General features: G+C 31.0%; 4 protein-coding genes across 5 annotated transcripts; 3 read left to right on the forward strand and 1 right to left on the reverse strand.

Annotated features, from left to right (window-relative positions):
• Positions 1-149: 149 nt before the first annotated feature.
• LOC126680092 (annexin D4) lies at positions 150-2,892 on the reverse strand. The gene is made up of 6 exons (XM_050375139.2): positions 2,790-2,892; positions 2,316-2,488; positions 1,441-1,659; positions 1,093-1,317; positions 546-620; positions 150-437 (listed from the first exon to the last, which is right to left on the reverse strand). The coding sequence occupies exons 1-6, from the start codon at positions 2,887-2,889 to the stop codon at positions 228-230; spliced, it is 1,002 nt and encodes a 333-aa protein (XP_050231096.1). The 5' UTR covers positions 2,890-2,892; the 3' UTR covers positions 150-227.
• Positions 2,893-9,868: 6,976 nt separating this feature from the next.
• On the forward strand, positions 9,869-12,551 carry LOC126680268 (annexin D3). The gene is made up of 5 exons (XM_050375364.2): positions 9,869-10,046; positions 10,148-10,293; positions 11,551-11,784; positions 11,867-12,079; positions 12,149-12,551. The coding sequence occupies exons 1-5, from the start codon at positions 10,040-10,042 to the stop codon at positions 12,440-12,442; spliced, it is 894 nt and encodes a 297-aa protein (XP_050231321.1). The 5' UTR covers positions 9,869-10,039; the 3' UTR covers positions 12,443-12,551.
• A 437-nt stretch (positions 12,552-12,988) lies between these two features.
• Positions 12,989-15,773, forward strand: LOC126680266 (putative pentatricopeptide repeat-containing protein At5g13230, mitochondrial). Of its 2 annotated transcripts, none has more exons than XM_050375360.2 (2): positions 12,989-15,279; positions 15,374-15,483. In XM_050375360.2, the coding sequence occupies exons 1-2, from the start codon at positions 13,033-13,035 to the stop codon at positions 15,386-15,388; spliced, it is 2,262 nt and encodes a 753-aa protein (XP_050231317.1). In that variant the 5' UTR covers positions 12,989-13,032; the 3' UTR covers positions 15,389-15,483. The 2 variants fall into 2 exon arrangements, with proteins under 2 accessions (XP_050231317.1, XP_050231316.1); XM_050375359.2 differs by adding an exon at positions 15,671-15,773 and having other exon boundaries at positions 12,991-15,525.
• On the forward strand, positions 15,678-18,281 carry LOC130014510 (annexin D3-like). Its single transcript, XM_050375366.2, has 4 exons — positions 15,678-15,783; positions 17,298-17,531; positions 17,619-17,816; positions 17,886-18,281. The coding sequence occupies exons 1-4, from the start codon at positions 15,778-15,780 to the stop codon at positions 18,177-18,179; spliced, it is 732 nt and encodes a 243-aa protein (XP_050231323.1). The 5' UTR covers positions 15,678-15,777; the 3' UTR covers positions 18,180-18,281.
• The last annotated feature ends 493 nt before the right edge of the window (positions 18,282-18,774 follow it).

Genomic DNA, 18,774 nt, shown 5'->3' on the forward strand with positions numbered 1-18,774 from the left:
AATTTATTAAGGGAGCATACGAATAGATAAATTTCGGTACAATATAACCGAGTGCGACAACATCAAAAAGAAAAAAAAATCAATTTATTAAGAGCCTTCTCTAATATGCATGTATAAATGCACAAAACAACATGAAACTTACAAATATATGAAGGGAAGAAAATTTTCTTTAAAGCCAAAGTTTAATTATTAATTTCATTTAAATTGTCTCAATCCTTCTTTTCCAATTAGTTTTCCTTTGTAATCAAGGCAAGCAAGAACTCCTTATAGTTGCCATTAGCAACCTCTTCAACTCTATTTGATATAGAGACTCCATATAAGCTATTATATTTTTCATTAATCTCCTTCAAATCCACGTCAGCTTGGGTTACAAGTACACGTGTCAGTGCCTTTTTGGTTTCATGATCCGCATCCTTTCTCATTGCCCCATCCAAAACCTGAAAAATAAATTATGTTCAACCCAAGAAAATATAATTAAGCCAAGTGTTTTGCTAATTAAACTTGTTTTAGAAGCTCAAGTTTCTTGAAATTTGGCAATGTTTTACCTTGCTAAAGTATGTATGAGGAGTACATAAGCATTCAACCGTCTCCTTCAAGATTGAGTCAACAGCTTCAAGATCCTGCATGAAGCATGGTGATCAAGGCTGAAATCAAAGTACTAGAAAAGTACATATATAGTGCATTGAGCAAAGGGTCATTTTGGTTCTTAAACTTGTGAAATTTGTTCTTGTAAATCAAAATTTAGCTTATTATGACGATTTAGTCCATAACTCTTTCAAACAAGTCCAATTATATCTATTCATGTGTTTTCAGAGCGTGTGAAAAGCAGCCGTGAAGATATTAAACATAATCATGTTGGTTTTGACATAAGGTATCAACAACAAACATGTTAAATTTGATATAAAATATTAAACAAAAATATCGGTTTTCATGCCGTCCGAAAACACAAAAATAAGTCTAATTAACCTTATTTTAGAGAGTTATGAATTAATTGTTAAAATAGTTTAAATTTGACTTATATGAGCTCGACCCACAAGTTTAAGGACCGTAATAGCCCTTTACTCATAGCACATTCATGACCAATATATATACCTCATCTATGATTTTGCCAGAAACATCCTTGTAGTGCTTATAAATTGCCTTGACATGGAGCTTGCTTCTTGTTGTCAATATTCTAATAACCTCATCATCCTCAATGGGATTCTTTTCGTCAGCATTCTTAATTGCACTAGCAAATAATTTTGCTTCAGATTTTGCAGTTTCATCCTTAATCTTTGGCCCTTCGTACCTATAGGCACTCACTAGTGCTACAAGAAGCTGACAATAATAATAATAATTACATTATATCCTCAATCGAGAATTTCTTATCCAGTTGGGTCCATATTCATGGACTCAACCAATCATAATTAGAAAAATTAATTTACGCATTTTAATTGATACCTTGCGCTCACAGCCAGAGACGTGGGTGGCAACATCTTCTTCAATGGAGTGATCAAAGAGGGAATGGTAAGCTTTTCTTGCTCCGAGAAGCTGTTCTGATGATCTGGTGCATGCAATCTCTACGATCACACCATAACACTGTGCACCTTCCCTCAGGGACTCATAGATCAGACGGGCATCTCTTTCCCATGGATGCATAGCCCATAGAACCAAAGCATTCTAACCAATTATCAAACACAGCAACAGAATATATCAGAAATCTTGTTGATCCACCATATTGACTTGACGGGACTTGATTTTTTTAAATGTAATTCCAAATTACCGTTTTTATGCGGGTTTAGACCGAATTTTTTAGATCTATATAAAAAATTTAACTGAAAATATATTTAAAATACTTTGTGGATTGCTAAACTTTTAACTTATTTTAAAATATTATATTGAATATTAGTTTTTTTTAATCTCGCTATATTTTAAATCTTGTCTTATTTTGATGATGTGGCCATCTAAAATAAAAATATTTATCATGTCATTAGTTATTATAAAATTATATATTTTATTTAAAAGAAAGATGTTGGCATGGTAAATATTATGTAAATATTCTAATTCAGATGGTCACGACATCAAAATTACTTGATAAATATTTTTCTAAAATTAAAATTAAAATTTAATAACCTCAAAAAATAATTTAAAAGTTTAATGACTCGTGATATGTTTGACCTGATGAAAGTAAAAAGTAGACTACGAGTTTGATTTCAGGCTGAGTTTCATGAAAGAATAAGCATGCAAGCACAACCCAAACGGGTAGGACCTAATCTGACCAAGCGAATATCTAGATCAATGCTTAGCTCTAAGTCTATATAGAAAACATTTATTACCTCAAATCGATTAAATTCATATCGGAGAAGATGGACACGCTGATCATCCCACCGTTCGAAAGAGCGTTCGTCATCGATGAACAAGTGCGGAGTTCCTTTCCTAAAAGATCTCCGATGCTCAGGATGTGATTTTCCAAGAATTGATATCAATGACTTCTCGTCAATTCCAAGTCCTGAACATCAAACAATTCATATTTATTTCTTATTTTTCTAATGAATTGCTTCATTTCTCAACTCCAATTGGTTTCAGATTATATGGCAGCTATATTTATGGAATATTGCTAAAATATACTATTAAAGTGCATAGAGAAATATACTAACTTAGTTGTCAAAAACAGAATTATAAAAAGGAAAAAAATGCAAGCATATATTATACTATTTAAATTTTTTAAAATAATAATTAAACAAAAAGGAAAATGTAGGGAAAATAATTTAATAATGTAAGAAAAAAGGATTTTAAGAGTATGAAAAAACCTGAAAAAGCCTTGGTGAGAGCTTCCAGTTCTTCAGGATGAGCCATTTTTTCTTTCTCCTTTTTGTTATTAGTTTTGCTTATGAGGGGAAATGATATCATTCTTGATTTATATACTATATCAACATACAAAAGGCTATTTTTGGTATTTGAAAAGTTGAGGGGCAATTTTGGTAACTTATAACTGTTATAAGCAGCAATAAATAATTTGGGAAATAATAGAATGGAAAATGAAACTGAAGCAGGCAAAATGACCTGTGACTCCTTTGTTGCTTACATGAACATATTAAATAAGGGGTCAAGAAAAATTTATATAAGTTAATTATATTATTTAAAGCTACTTCAGTTTTTCTTTTTTAAAATGAAAGCCACTTCAGTTTGTGGTGGCAAAATGGATTTTTTTGTCTCTTAGTAAGTTATGTCTTAACAATAGATCTAACAATTCGTGTACAGTTTTTTTTTTAAAAAAAAATCGTGACGAATCATATTTATTTAAATATAAAATACAATTAATCTAGATATGAATACGATATTTAATCGAGTTTGATACGTAAAATTCAACAACGATATATTAACAATACGGGTTACATACACGGTATATACAAATATGTTTAACTAGACATATTAATAAATTAACTTGTTTAAAACGATACATTTAATCCATTTAATAATTTAAATAATAATTTTTTTATTAAATATACTTATAAAATAATTGTACATGTTAAAATAAATAATATTATAATTATATACAATAAAACATAAATATAATTGAGAATTTAATAATATTTAGAATTATAAATTATTTAAATTATTTAATTGTATTTAACATGTTTAAACAAGCTAGACGTATATAATCTGTTTATGAAGCGGATTTGATTACATAAAAATCAAACTCGTTCAATTTTGTGTTGGATCGTAACATGTAATTGTGCCGTGTTAAAAATTATCATGTCAATTTTAAAATAAATAAATAAACTAGAGATATTTTTTTAAAGAAAATAACGGTTCAAATAAAAAGTCAGCAGAACTAAAAGAATGCTTTAGCAACTTTAGTAGTAGTATAGTATTAATATATATTTTATATTAGGCCAAATGTTGTAAAAATGCCAAACCTTTCACAAAAATTTCACAAAAGTCATGACCTTTCAATTTTGTCGATTTTAGCCAAAAACTGATTATTTGGTTTCACAAAAATCCCGACCTTTCAATTTTATAGATTTTGGCCAAAAATGAATTATTTGGTTTCACAAAAATCCTGATCTTTCAATATTTGGCATGCCACATAGGCGCCACATAGGCAAATTGAAATCAAATTGAGAGTTGGCCACAATTGAAATCAAATAATTTATTTTTGGCCAAAATCGACAAAATTAAAAAATTAGGACTTTTGTGAAACTTTTATAAAAGGTTTGACCTTTTTACGACATTTAGCCTTTATATTATTATTCTATTGCTGCGGGATCCTTGAATAATTGCGCATATATAATTTCACCCTATTTCTTCGACACATCCGATATATTGCCAAATAAGTTCTAATTTGCATACATTCCCTTCAATATGTAGTGTATGTCATCAAAGCTATAAAGAATAAACGACAGATAGACAACTGTCCGGAACAAAAATATAAAATAAACTCACGTGGAATGTTTTCGTTAATTATATACTATTAAAACTTTTCTTTCGATATATTTAATTTTACATTGATTTTTATTTCTACCAAAATTACTTAATACAATAATAATAATAAAATGGGAAATAATAGAATGGAAAATGAAACTGAAGTAGGCAAAATGACATATGACTCCTTTATTACTTACATTTTAAAACACTTTAAGAAGCATGGACATATTAAAGAGAAATTTTTAGATAGACCGAGTCTACCATGTCATTCGTAGACTAAGTCTCTCATAATACAACACTTCATTAAAATGATGTCAATATCGTAATAATGGTGTAATAAATGCATCTAAATTTTAATGATGATATTACAATATTGTCATCATTTTAATGAAGTGTTATATTATGAATGGTTAGTCTACGGATGACATGGTAAGAGGTTAAGAAAAGTTTGATATATATATTTAATTATATTATTTAAAGCTAAATCAATTCAATTGTAGTACCATTGATTTTTGTTTTCTCTTGGTAAGTTACGACTTAATAACAAATAAACAAAGGAGAGATGTTAATTTTTTTAAAGAAAGTAACAGTTTAAGTAAAAAGTCAGCTTTCCTCAAAAAAGTAAAAAGTCAGCTTTCCTCAAAAAAGTAAAAAGTCAGCAGAAATAAAAGGATGCGTCAGTAATTTTAATAGGCCTAATCACTCAAAAACCCCTCACCTTTAAACTTTTTTTCAATTCCACCCCGACGTTGAAAATTTGTCAATTTTACCCACTTTTGAATTTTCCGTTTTCAATTGTACCCCAATATTTTAATTTTTGTTAATTTTTTTACTTAAATGATAAAATCATTCAATTAATTAAGTCTAAACATGAAATTAAATTCTTTTTTATTCAAAAAAGTACAAATAAGTCCTTTATTTTTAAAAACTAACTAAAAACCATAATCAAATTAACACTAATTTAAATTATTAATTAATTTAACTAAATTTAAATAAATTCTAAAAATATACAATCAATATATGCGAGACATGGAGAATGTTTTAAACAAATTTCCAAACGCAAAAGACGTTAATTTAATTTTTCAGGGTACAATTGAAACACAAAAATGTAAAATAGGGTAAAATTGACAAATTTTCAACGTCAGGGTATGATTGAAAAGGGGCTAAAAGGTCGGGATTTTTTTAAGACATTAAGCCATTTTAATATATGTTTCATTATATTGCTCTGTTGCTGGGGGGTTCTTGGATAATTGTACGTTCATAATTTCACCCTATTTCACTTACATATTCTATTTGCTACTAGATAAGTTTTGAATTTGCATTCATACCCTTCGATTATGTAGCATTTTGTAATCAAACTAAAAGAGTAAATGACCAATAGACAGTTATCTGAAATAATAATATATAGTAAATGTCACGTGAAAATGTTTTCCTTAAAATATATCGAAACTATTTTTTCAACCATAGTTATAAGATAGCCATCACATATTAATATATATGACTGCGGGGTCCTTGGATAATTGCGCATACGTAATTTCACCCTATTTCTCTTGCATATTCTATTTGTTCCAGATAAGTTTTGAATTTGCATTCATACCCTTCGATTATGTAGCATTTTGTAATCAAAATTTAAAAGAATAAATGACCAATAGACAATTATCCGAAATAATAATATATATTAAACGTCACGTGAAAATGTTTTCCTTAAAATATATGGAAACTATTTTTTTTCAACCACAGTTATAAGGTAGCCATTACATATTAATATACATGAATTAAAAAAATTATAATTTAAATTGTGACGATCTCTCAAACTATCAAGCTATATCTTTTTCTACCAACTAACTAATTCATTAGGAGACAATTTTCATTTGTAATTGTTATATTATATTTAAATAACAATTTTACTTGATATTATTATATAATAATATTATGTTAATAATTAGTAATTTCTAAATTATAGCAAATATTATATCATTATAAATAATAAAATTTTAATTTTAATTATTTTTAATAGAATTCAAAAAAAAATATAAAATTTTACAGTATTTATATGGTTATCAAAATATCAAAAATATAATTTGTATTTTATATATTATATTTGTAATTTTAAAATTTTCTTTTTTTATTTAAGAGATAATAAATAAATAATATTAATAATAAATTTATTTTTTTACTGTTGATAAATTAACATTACTAACTAGTTAATTAAACAATTTAATAATAGAGGAAAATACGACATTGTTTAAGAAGCTGTCACAATTTAAATGGTAGAGCATATAAATATAAAAATTAAATCGGTCCGTTAATCAGCACTAAAAAAATTAATTAGCTAGTACTATATTAATTAATTAGTTTAATGAATAGAGAAAAAATATAGCGCGCCAGTATATGAGGCTGCCCCAACTTAATTTGTAGGAATTTCCTATAATTTATGTTTTTGAATTTTTTTACTTTTAATAATTTTATATGTGATACGTGATATTTTGAGTTTAGAACAAAATAAATAAATAAAAATAATAAAGGATCTTGTATATATCAACAAAATTGCACAATGCACTAGTGACTTTGTTTAATGAAAGGTCAAATTTGATAAAAAAAAAAGAGAAAAAACTTTCAATTCATATGAATTTCTATTCCACCAAATTACACATATGTAATGTAGGGCATTTTTTTTAATCATTTGATGTGACAATTCTATATTTGTTTATCCCAAATTTTAAGCATTTTTCTTGACAATAGAAGGAATAGTCCTTCATTTCATTGAAAAGTTCACATTTAACACATTTAAAGTAACAAAATCTTATCCACTAAATTATAATGCCTTGTGGTTTGGGTCATTTTCATGTTCCTACTTCCATTGGAACATTAATTATAAGGTGATGAAGCATCGACAAAATCACAGAAAAATCTGAAGTTTTAAATGTAGATAAGCTTTGTAGGGGCTCATATGAGCTGTCTCATATATGACTAAATGGTTGCAATGGCTATGAATAATTGCATAAAATAAAATTTGCTTACTTCACATATGTTGCATCACTTGAATTATATTATATTGTGTTAATTTTATTTTGATTATCTCGTAAGATTATGAATTTTATGTCTTATAATTACATAATAATATAACTAAAGAGCTATAATTTAAATAATATGTGCGTTGGTTAATTTTCTGCTAAGGTCGTATGATTAAATCCTTCCACAAGCGCAAAGGTCTCCCTCCCAAATAATTAAAAAAATGGTTTAATCTAGACGGACATCCAATAATTGTCTCGTAAATTATTTAATTAAAATAGACACCTCATGATGTGAACGCGAGTGTCGAAATGGCGCATATTTTCATTGCATTGGTATGATCCATGTTGAATAAGTCAAATATATCGTATTAGTATGATCCATATTTAATCCGTTTAAATAAATAAATTAAATGCACCATGTTTATATAAATTAAATTTATCTTATTTGAAGTAATTGAGTTAGATACAGATCAAATAATTCAAATTTGTATCACCCATAATTGACCTATTAAATTAAACGAGTTAAATAATTTGACACATTTATTTATTTTTCATATTATATTAATGTTGATGCAATTAATGAATGAAACGAGTATATGTTGATCCTAATTATATTAGTATCAGAATTAATTGATACAATCCGTTTTGCACCTCTAGGCATAAGTTTATACTAATTTCAACATCATGACAATGCTACAAATTCTCCCCAATGAGCTCACGAATGTTGATAATGTTTTATATGTATATACTATACCCCTTATTGTATAGTCAAATACTCAAATAAATATAATATCTCCAAAAGTAATTAAACGTATGATTAAACTATTCGATGAAGCACCAATAAGGAATTTATATCAATTTGGGTGGTACTAACCTACAATTAGGATTACATCACTGATTAAAAATTAATTAGAAACAATAATGCACCCAAAAATATTTAGCAAAGAAAGTCTAGCTAGTGAATATTAGTTAATTTCGCGTCAAAAAAATAATTATTTTTGATAAATTCTGTTCACTACATCATTCATACATAGAATCAATTGAATTCCATTACAAAACTAAATTATGTCATATTAAAAGATGAAAATTATTATGTATTAATATATATAATAACATTTAGTGAATTCTATTATAAAATTTATGTAATAAATATAGTCAACATAATTTATTATTCAAATAGAAGATGCTATTGATTATTTTTTGATCTCCAAATAATTCTATTAAATCAAATTTGAAGCAAGTATATTAGTAAGGAATTCAAGACAGTTTACAACCAATCTTGATAACCTAACATGAAAACTAGCAAAAAAATGTATGCTGCCTGGTTCAGAAATCTACTAATAAATACAAAATGTAATTTATTATATTCATAAAAAATGTAACGTATTATAGTCCTTCACTGGCATTAAACTGTCCAAAATATTCATCAAAAAAAAAAACTGTCCAAAATGGATAGGAACTTATAGAAATTTATTGTAGTAATATGTAACTGCTGATTTTTTTAATTGGTAGTTTGGTTGTCTAGACATTAGACAATACAGAATTTTAATAGCTTACCTTGTATATTAAGATATATTCATCATACCAATGAGCTATAGCTCAAATGGTATAAGCGCTAGGCAGCAAACTGCTAGGTCGTGGGTTCGTTTTCTCCCACAAGCGCTCCCTCCTCCCCAATTATAAAAAAAAAAAAGATATATTCATCATATTATCTGTTGTGGGGCTGTATATATTTATAGAATTACCAAGACAATTATTTTAATTAATTTCAATGTTTGTACAGAATTCTAGATTATTGCTTGAGTATATTGGGTGATGTTAACATTTTCTTTATTTATTTTATAATTTTACTTGTATTAGCCCATCTTGATTTAAAAGTTTTAAATGGCTCCCATAAATTAATGTAGAGATAGAAATAGAGACATTATTATTTAAACATAACCATTTTACATTTAATTTTTAGTCTACTGTGATAAAAAAAACAGAAGTTCTAACAGAAAAGGTTAGAATTGGAATTAATAAGAACATAACATATTCCAATTACTAAAAGTTTTATTGTAGAAACTGCTTTCTCAAAATTTAAAACTTAAGACCACAATTTAGGTCAGGTAATTCTATTATAGAACTAGTAATGAATTCTTTAAACTGACAGTTTCAAAAATTTAATTTAACCATTGGCGAAGGTAGCAAATACTTAAAAATTACATGGTGAAAGTAACAAAAATTAAAACTTCATGTAATTTAATGAGATTATACCAAAACCTAGTGGCGCTGAAGCAAATTAGCCTTGTTGGTTCTAGTATCATAAAAAAAATCTTTTCTAATTTCCCAAATTAACCCTGATATTTACACCTGAACTGATTTGTAAGATTTAAGTTGAAGCAAGGACATTGATGTCTGATCAAAATATAAGTTTAAATTCCTCAATTATAGAATCAGGAAGCAAAATAGAAACAGAAACAGAGGAAACTGCAAACTTATTTTCTACAGTTAATTTCCCATTTCTGAGTTAGTTTTTTTTCCCGAGAAACAAACATTACTGAGAGAAAATGGCAACACTTAGAGTACCAGAAGCTGTTCCTTCTCCAACACAAGACTCCGAAAAACTCTGAAATGCGATGCAAGGTGTTTTTTTTCTTTCTTTCTGGTTTTCTTGATTTTATATTCAATTCGTTATGCTTTAATTTTCTTGATAAAATTCCCTTTTCTTAATGAATTTGGTGTAGGATTTGGAACAGATGAGAAGGCAATTATATGGATATTGGGACACAGAAATGCGAGTCAAAGGAGGAAAATCAAAGAAACTTATCAGGAAATTTACAAGGAATCTCTTGTTGATCGTCTCTTCTCCGAGCTGTCCGGTGATTTCAGAGTATGTTCTCTCTTTAATTTTGATTCATCACTATTAACAAGCTGATTCTTTAGTATTAAGTTGTCATTTACAAATTTCCTATTCAATTTCTGTTAAAAATTTCGAGTTAAATGTGCCTTTCGGAGATTCATTTCGCTAATGATTAAAGTTTTATGCGGTTATTGAACTACAAACTTTTTACTGAAGGATTCATTTGTTATATTTTGTTAATTGAACTTCCATTTTTTATCAATGAAAAAGGGGTTAATTCCATAAAAAATCACGACCTTTACACGAATTTTCATTTTAATCACGACTTTTAAAAGTTGTCATATAAAACCACGACCATTCATTTTTTTTCAAATCTATCACCAAATCAATTTTTGGTGTATTTTTTATGACGTGGCCACCATAATCCGGCAGATTTTTTAAAAAATGAATGGTAAAATTCACCGGAAAAATAGTCGGTGATAGATTTAAAAAAAAATAAAGGTCATGATTTTATATGGAAACTTTTAAAAGTCGTGATTAAAATAAAAATTCGTGTTAATATCGTGACTTTTTATGGAATTAACCCATGAAAAAATAACATTGCAATTCAAGCAACAAATTATTTATGGCAACTAACACGTTGGATTTCCGATACCACATAAGCAATTTTTTTTATTTATATTGCTACAGTAACTTCTCGTTGAATCGGTTATCAAAGTATATCAATTTAATACTTATGTAAAAGTTCTATACTCTATAGGTTAGTAACCGTAATGTTTTTCTAGAAAATTACAAGAAAAAGTCTGCAAATTTTCAACACAACCTTTTTTTTAAGAAAAAGTTTCCATAGCATCTAAAAGTTTTCACTCAACACCTAAAACTTCTCGATTTGTCCGCTCCATATTAGAGATCTCTTAGCGATGTATTTTTTGAGGTATCAACTATGTATCTACGATGTATTTTTATAGATAAAAATAAAAGTATAAGATTTTCTATTGTCAGCTTTGTATCATATATGTATCTGAGATATATTGAATATGTATTTGCAATGTATCAAAATAAAAGCATAAAAAGTAAACAGAATTTGCCTTTTAAGTAAAGATGAATTTCTTTAGGACTTAGAGCGTGTTTTTTAAAATTTAATAATTATTTTTAGTGATTTTATTGGTTTTCCAATTTCTTTTAACCCTTTTGATAACAACAATGATTATCTCTTGATTTTTTTAATTTCTATAAGCTAGCCCAAGTTAATTTATTCAACAATTTTGAGGTTTTGGTGCCCTGCAGAAAGCAGTAATTTTGTGGGCATATGATCCAGCAGAGAGAGATGCAAGACTGGCCAATGAAGCATTGAAAGCAGAAATGAAAACCACAAAACAACTGCAAGTGATAGTAGAAATAGCATGTGCACCATCATCTCCTCACCATCTTCAAGCAGTAAGGCAAGCTTACTTTTCTCTATTTGATTGCTCCCTTGAAGAACACATCATTGCATCTATAGTCTCTCCACCCCTTAGAAAGGTAAGCCATTACTTTCTCGGACCCGAATAAAAATTATGGTTCCGCCACAGCGTTCGAGTTACACAAGTGTTTGCTTCTACAGATTTTGGTCAGTCTGGTAAGCTCTTATAGGTACGATAAAGAATTGGTTGATACAAATTTAGCCAAAGCGGAGGCGGAGAAGTTGCACGAAGCCATCAAAAGTAAACAGTTAGGAAATGATGATCTAGTGTTCATCCTCAGCACTAGAAATGTATATCAACTACGAGCAACTTTCCGAAGCTATCAGCAAAACTTCGAAACCCCTATTCACCAGGTACAGCTTCTCCGATTAACCGAATCAAACAACATAAAGTTCGTTTTATTTGAACTTTTGTTTCTGTAGGATGTACAAAAATGTGGAAATGGTGATATGGAATCTCTGTTGGAAGTGGTGATTTGCTGCATAGATTCTCCAGAGAAATATTTTGCGAAGGTGATCGGGGATTCCATAATCAGGCTCGGAACAGACGAAGATTCATTGACGAGAGCAATTGTGACGAGAGCTGAAATTGACATGATGAGAATCAGAGGAGAGTATTTCAACATCTTCAAAACTAATCTTGATGGTGCTGTTGTTGATGACACTTCTGGTGATTATCAGAATTTCCTGATGACTTTACTTGGTGCAAAAATTTGATCATGTGTTATGCCCTTCTCATAGATATTTCTTCTGATTGCTGAATTGTATGGAATTAATATTTGTGTTTATGATCTTATTTATAGTTATCTTTCTCAGGTTATGGTAATTTATAAGTGTATTTCAACTTTTGTAATATAAACTTTTAATTTATAAGAATTATCCAAAACCTCACCTCGTACAATAAATATAGTCCATAGATAGGAGAAATTCTTAGGTGAACCAAGATATAACCCACAAGCATGTAAAATGCACCCAAAGCTTACAAGTACAGTAAACTTAAATTAGGATAAACAAGAAAATAAAATAACTCGTAGGCATTTTATTTGAGCTGCAAATATAGTATTCTGTATTCCATTCTAAATGAAAAATTATTGCACACAACCGTTGCGCCATGTCATTCGTGCAACAAACCAATTGTGCGTTAGTTATGTGGAAAATTAAATGATAAAAAAATAAATAATAATTAAAAAATTCCTAATCGCAAATACTCATTGGCTTGATGTAAAAATGACGTGGCGCAGCGGTTGCATGGGATAAGACTTACATAAAACCAAGTCCTGTGCTGGGGAGGACTTGAATTAAAAGATATGCATCTGTGTTCTACAAAATCAACGACATTTCAAATTTTTACAAATTATTTTAAATGTTTTTGGCGACGAGAATTCGCTGCTCAACAGTCCCAAATCCAACACCATTCTCCTCCACATTTCGATCCTTATACTTATGGAGCTTTGCTTCGAAATTGTATCCAAACCGGTGACTTGTACACAGGCAAAGCCCTTCACTCTCAGATTTTAAAGAAGGGTAATTGCCTCGATTTGTTTGCCAACAACATTCTCTTGGACTTCTATGTTAAATCAGATTTTATATGTGATGCAAGCAAACTGTTCGACGAAATGCCTGATAGAAATACAATATCGTTTGTTACTCTAATTCAGGGATATGGGCAGTCTTTTGAATTGGATCAAGTAACTGGGTTGTTCTCTAGGTTACATGGAGAGGGTCATGAGCTGAATCCTTTTGTTTTTACTACAATTTTGAAGCTGCTAGTTAGTCTGGAGTGTGCAGAGTTGGGGTTTTGTATTCATGCTTGTATTCATAAACTTGGCCATAACTCTAATGCGTTTGTTGGGACTGCTTTAATCGATTCTTACGATGTTTGTGGTTATGTTGAGAGTGCAAGGCAAGTTTTTGATGAAATTGCTAACAATGACCTGGTTTCTTGGACTGGGATGGTGGTTTGTTACGCTGAGAATCGTTGTTTTGAAGATTCGTTGAGGCTATATTCTGAGATGAGAATGGCAGGGTTTGAACCGAACCATTTTACTTTCTCGGGTGTGCTCAAAGCTTGTATCGGATTGCAGGCTTTTAAGTTGGGGAAAGGTATTCATGGCTGTGTTCTAAAAACCTGTTACCAGAAGGATCTTTATGTTGGTGTCGGGTTGCTTGACTTGTACACTGAGTCTGGAGATGCAAATGATGTTTTACGGGTGTTTGAGGACATTCCTAAAAATGATGTGATTCCTTGGAGTTTTATGATTTCACGCTATGCTCAGAGCAACCAGAGCAGTGAGGCTTTGGAGCTGTTTGCTCAGATGAGGCGAGCTTTTGTTCTTCCAAATCAGTTTACATTTGCTAGTGTGTTGCAAGCATGTTCTAGTATGGAGAATCTTCACTTAGGAAAGCAAATACATTCCCATGTGCTTAAGGTTGGCTTGGACGGAAATGTGTTTGTGTCAAATGCTCTGTTGGACGTTTATGCTAAATGTGGGATGTTGGAAAACTCAGTAAAATTATTTCTGGAACTGTCAAATAAAAATGAGGTGACATGGAATACAATCATTGTTGGCTATGTGCAGTCAGGAGATGTAGAAAAGGCATTAAGTTTATTTAAAAATATGATTGAATGCCAATTTCAGGCTACAGAAGTAACATACTCTAGCGTTCTCCGTGGTTGTGCCACTTTAGCAGCTTTGGAGCTAGGAGTTCAGATTCATTCATTGTCAGTAAAAACCATTTATGATAAGCATGTTGTGGTCGGTAATGCTTTAATTGATATGTATGCTAAGTGTGGATGTATTAAACATGCACGCTCAGTGTTTGATATGCTGTCTGAACTTGATGAAGTTTCGTGGAATGCTATGATCTCAGGATATTCTATGCATGGTCAAGTTGGTGAAGCTTTAAAATTATTTGAGATGATGCAGGAAACTGATTGTAAACCTAATAAGTTAACCTTTGTCGGAGTCCTATCAGCATGTAGCAATGCAGGATTGTTCGATAAAGGACAATTTTATTTCAAATCTATGGTACGGGATTATGGCATCGAGCCGTGCATGGAACACTATAGTTGTATGGTCTGGCTGTTAGGGAGAGCAGGGAATCTTGATAAGGCTGTAAAATTGATCGAAGAAATCCCATCTGAGCCCAATGTTATGGTGTGGCGTGCTTTACTCGGTGCTTGCGTCATCCATAACGATGTTGATCTAGCTAGTATATCTGCACAACGCGTTCTTCATATAGATCCCCAAGATGAGGCAACTTATGTGTTGTTGTCAAACATTTATGCCACGTCAAGGAGGTGGAAAAGTGTTGCTTCTGTTAGGAAAGTTATGAAAGATAAAGGAGTGAAGAAAGAACCGGGATTAAGTTGGATCGAGAACCAGGGCACGGTTCATTACTTCTCTGTGGGTGATACTTCACATCCTGACATGAAAATGATTAACGGGATGCTTGAGTGGTTGAACATGAAAGCCACGAGGGCAGGTTATGTTCCGAATCTGAATTCTGTTCTTCTTGATGTGGAAGACAATGAAAAGATGCGGCGTTTGTGGGTACACAGTGAAAGACTAGCATTAGCTTTCAGTTTAGTTAGAACTCCATCTGGAGGAGATATTCGCATACTTAAAAATCTGCGAATATGTGCAGATTGTCATTCTGTAATAAAGTTAATATCAAAGATCGTGGAGCGAGATATAATCATCAGAGATATGAACAGGTTCCATCACTTTCAGGATGGAATTTGTTCTTGTGGTGACTACTGGTGACACAGAAGATTGCTTTAGGTGGCTGTTTTTCAGGTAATAACAAGGCCATTGATTTTTTTTGCTAGTGTTGCATTGCTGCTTTGTTAAACTTTGTTTTACTGATTGTTAACTAATCATGTCAGATAACTAAAAAAAGAAAAATTTAATAAAATAGCCACTGCCCTGTCTTATTCTGTAGGTGCATAAAAAAGTGGCTGTTCATTGTGCGGCTTCAAATGTTCTTGCAACTTTGGCATTCAAAGGGACGATATGCTATTCCAACCAGCAAAAGGAAGTCCATGAGACATGAAAGTATGACTTCTACATATCCACTCATTAATATGATTATTAATCAGTTCAAAGATCTCTGGCAAAATTAATTTTCATCAAAGTATAGACATTTATTCTTAATGTTTCCAAATGATCAATATGATTCATCAACTGCTGCTGATTTCCATGGAAAATGATATTTAAAATGCATATAGTTATAAGGTTTGTTGGACCATGTGTTTTTATACCCTTTATTTTGATATATTCAGTCAATTGGCATTTATCGTTTTTTAACGTTTTGCTCAAGTTTTTACGCAGATTTTAATTGATTTTCTGAGTTTAGCCTTTTGCATGATCGTGCAAAACCATTTTTCAGCATTTTTTCAGTTACTGCGAGCTACACGATCGAGTAAACGATCAATGCACGATCGTGCAAACCATTTGCACGATCATGCAAAGTGTTACACGATCCTGTAAATCCCCAGATTTCAAATTTCTTCATAACTGTTGGACATAAACGATCGTGCATATATTTAAACGATCGTGCAAAATGTCTGAGAGCTGATTTTTAGAAGTTTCCCAAGGAATTATAACGGGAAGAAAATGGCTTGGACCAATGGAACTTTGACACATCATCAAAAAGCCTATAAAGAGTTGTTCTAACTCATTTGGTGAGGTTAGAACAATTATTGCAAGCATCAAACCTCTCAACTCCCAGAAACAATCTCAATTACTCTTGTGCATCAATTTCTTACATTGATTGTTTGTTGTTCTAATTATTAGAACATTAATTGTTTTCCATTTGTGGATTCTTGATTAGCCTTGAAAAATCAAGTGTAAGTTAGAGTTTAGCTTTGAGAAAACTCAACCCTTATAAGTTAGAGATTAATTTTGGAAAATCTCATAGTTGGTGTTTAGCTATAAAGCACTAAGTTTGAAGTTAGCTTAGAAAACTTCTTGTGAATCTCATTTGAGTGGATTCTAAATCTCAACATTTGTTTGAGTAGTGGAGTAGGATCGATTTGTGATCCAAACCACTCTAAATCTCTCGTGTCAATCCTCTATCCCTTAAACTCTTATTAAATTTTTATTTCCGCTTTAAAGAATTTTTAACTTCCAATTCACATTCAAAAACCACGGTTTGCCATACCCCATAGGGTCTTTCAAGGTTTTAGCTGTCCAACTCGATCATACTTATTACTGAGGAATACCAACTCACTGAAGCACTTTAGGCCATATAAGAGGGTAAACTATTTTGGTTTCTGCTTGAAATAGGAAGTGAATGGACCACTTACAGAGTTCTCATTTTCATTTTGGCTATTACTACCCACCCCTCATTTTCATTTTTGCTATTACTTCCTCCATAAACACCAAAGCATTCCTCGCCTTCCAGAGGCCCCACAGTAACCAAGTCACAGCTGATAAAACCTTGATTTTTCCTTCTTTTGAACTTTATTTTTAGTGATAACAACAATGATTATCTCTTGATTTTTTTATTTCTATAAGCTAGCCCGAATTAATTTATTTAACAATTTTGAGGTTTTCATGCCCTGCAGAAAGCAGTAATTTTGTGGGCATATGATCCAGCAGAGAGAGATGCAAGACTAGCCAATGAAGCATTGAAAGCAGAAAAGAAAACCACAAAGCAACTGCAAGTGATAGTAGAAATAGCATGTGCACCATCTTCTCCTCACTATCTTCAAGCAGTAAGGCAAGCTTACTGTTCTCTTTTCGACTGCTCCCTTGAAGAACACATCATTGCATCTATAGTCTCTCCACCCCTTAGAAAGGTAAGCCGTTATTTTTTCGGAGAAAAAGAATTTCCGATTTTATGGTTCCGCCATTGCATTCAAGTGACATAAATGTTGTGTCTACAGATTTTGGTCAGTCTTGTAATCTCTTACAGGTATGATAAAGAATTTGTAGATACAAATTTAGCCAAATCGGAGGCGGAGAAGTTGCACGAAGCCCAAGGATATGATGATCTAGTGTTCATCCTCAGCACTAGAAATGTATATCAACTACGAGCAACTTTCCGAAGCTATCAGCAAAACTTCGGAAACCCTATTCACCAGGTACAACTTCTCCGATTAACTGAATCAAACAACATAAAGTTCGTTTTATTTGAATTTTTGCTTCTGTAGGATGTACAGAAATGTGGAAATGGTGATATGGAATCTCTGTTGGAAGTGGTGATTTGCTGCATAGATTCTCCAGAGAAATATTTCTCAAAGGTGATCGGAGATTCCATAATTAGGCTTGGAACCGACGAAGATTCATTGATTAGAGCAATTGTGACGACAGCTGAAATTGACATGATGAGACTCAGAGGAGAGTATTTCAACATCTTCAAAACTAATCTTGATGGTGCTGTTGTTGATGACACTTCTGGTGATTATCAGAATTTCTTGATGACTTTACTTGGTGCAAACATTTGATCATGTGTTATGCCCCTCTCAATATATTTCTTCTGATTTCTGAATTGTACGGAATTAAAATTTGTGTTTATGATCTTATTTATAGTTCTCTCTCTCTGGTAATGGTAATTTCCAAGGGTATTTCAACTTTTGTAATATAAAGTACGGACTTTTACTATTAATCTGATTAGTAATTTGAATCGCGAAAAAGTTATATTCAAATTGCAAAAATTTAAAACTTCGTATAGAAATTATAAATACACTATAATTAATAATTTTATATTCATTTATACCATGTTGAGATTCATGCCCCAAGGGAGAATTATAGCGATCAAGGAGGCATCATCGTTAGAAGAGTCGACGAATATTATTCTCGGAGGTAGTGACCTACACTAGAAACATTTCAAGGAGGGTCTCATTGATTGATGAATGCATTTTTTTTTTTTACGAAGCAGATTGGTATTTATATTTCATTTTGTAAGAAGCTCTGCAAACAATGTCGTGCACTTGCACGTGCGCAAACTTCTCGTTCTATAATAGATTGGCAGAAATACTCTCATGTAGAGCAAACATCTCGTTTCATGTCATGTTAGTGGGAATCTTTCAATTTTTCCGG

The sequence above is a fragment of the Mercurialis annua genome, linkage group LG5 (genome assembly GCF_937616625.2).
Source record: "Mercurialis annua linkage group LG5, ddMerAnnu1.2, whole genome shotgun sequence".
Classification (NCBI taxonomy): domain Eukaryota; kingdom Viridiplantae; phylum Streptophyta; class Magnoliopsida; order Malpighiales; family Euphorbiaceae; genus Mercurialis; species Mercurialis annua.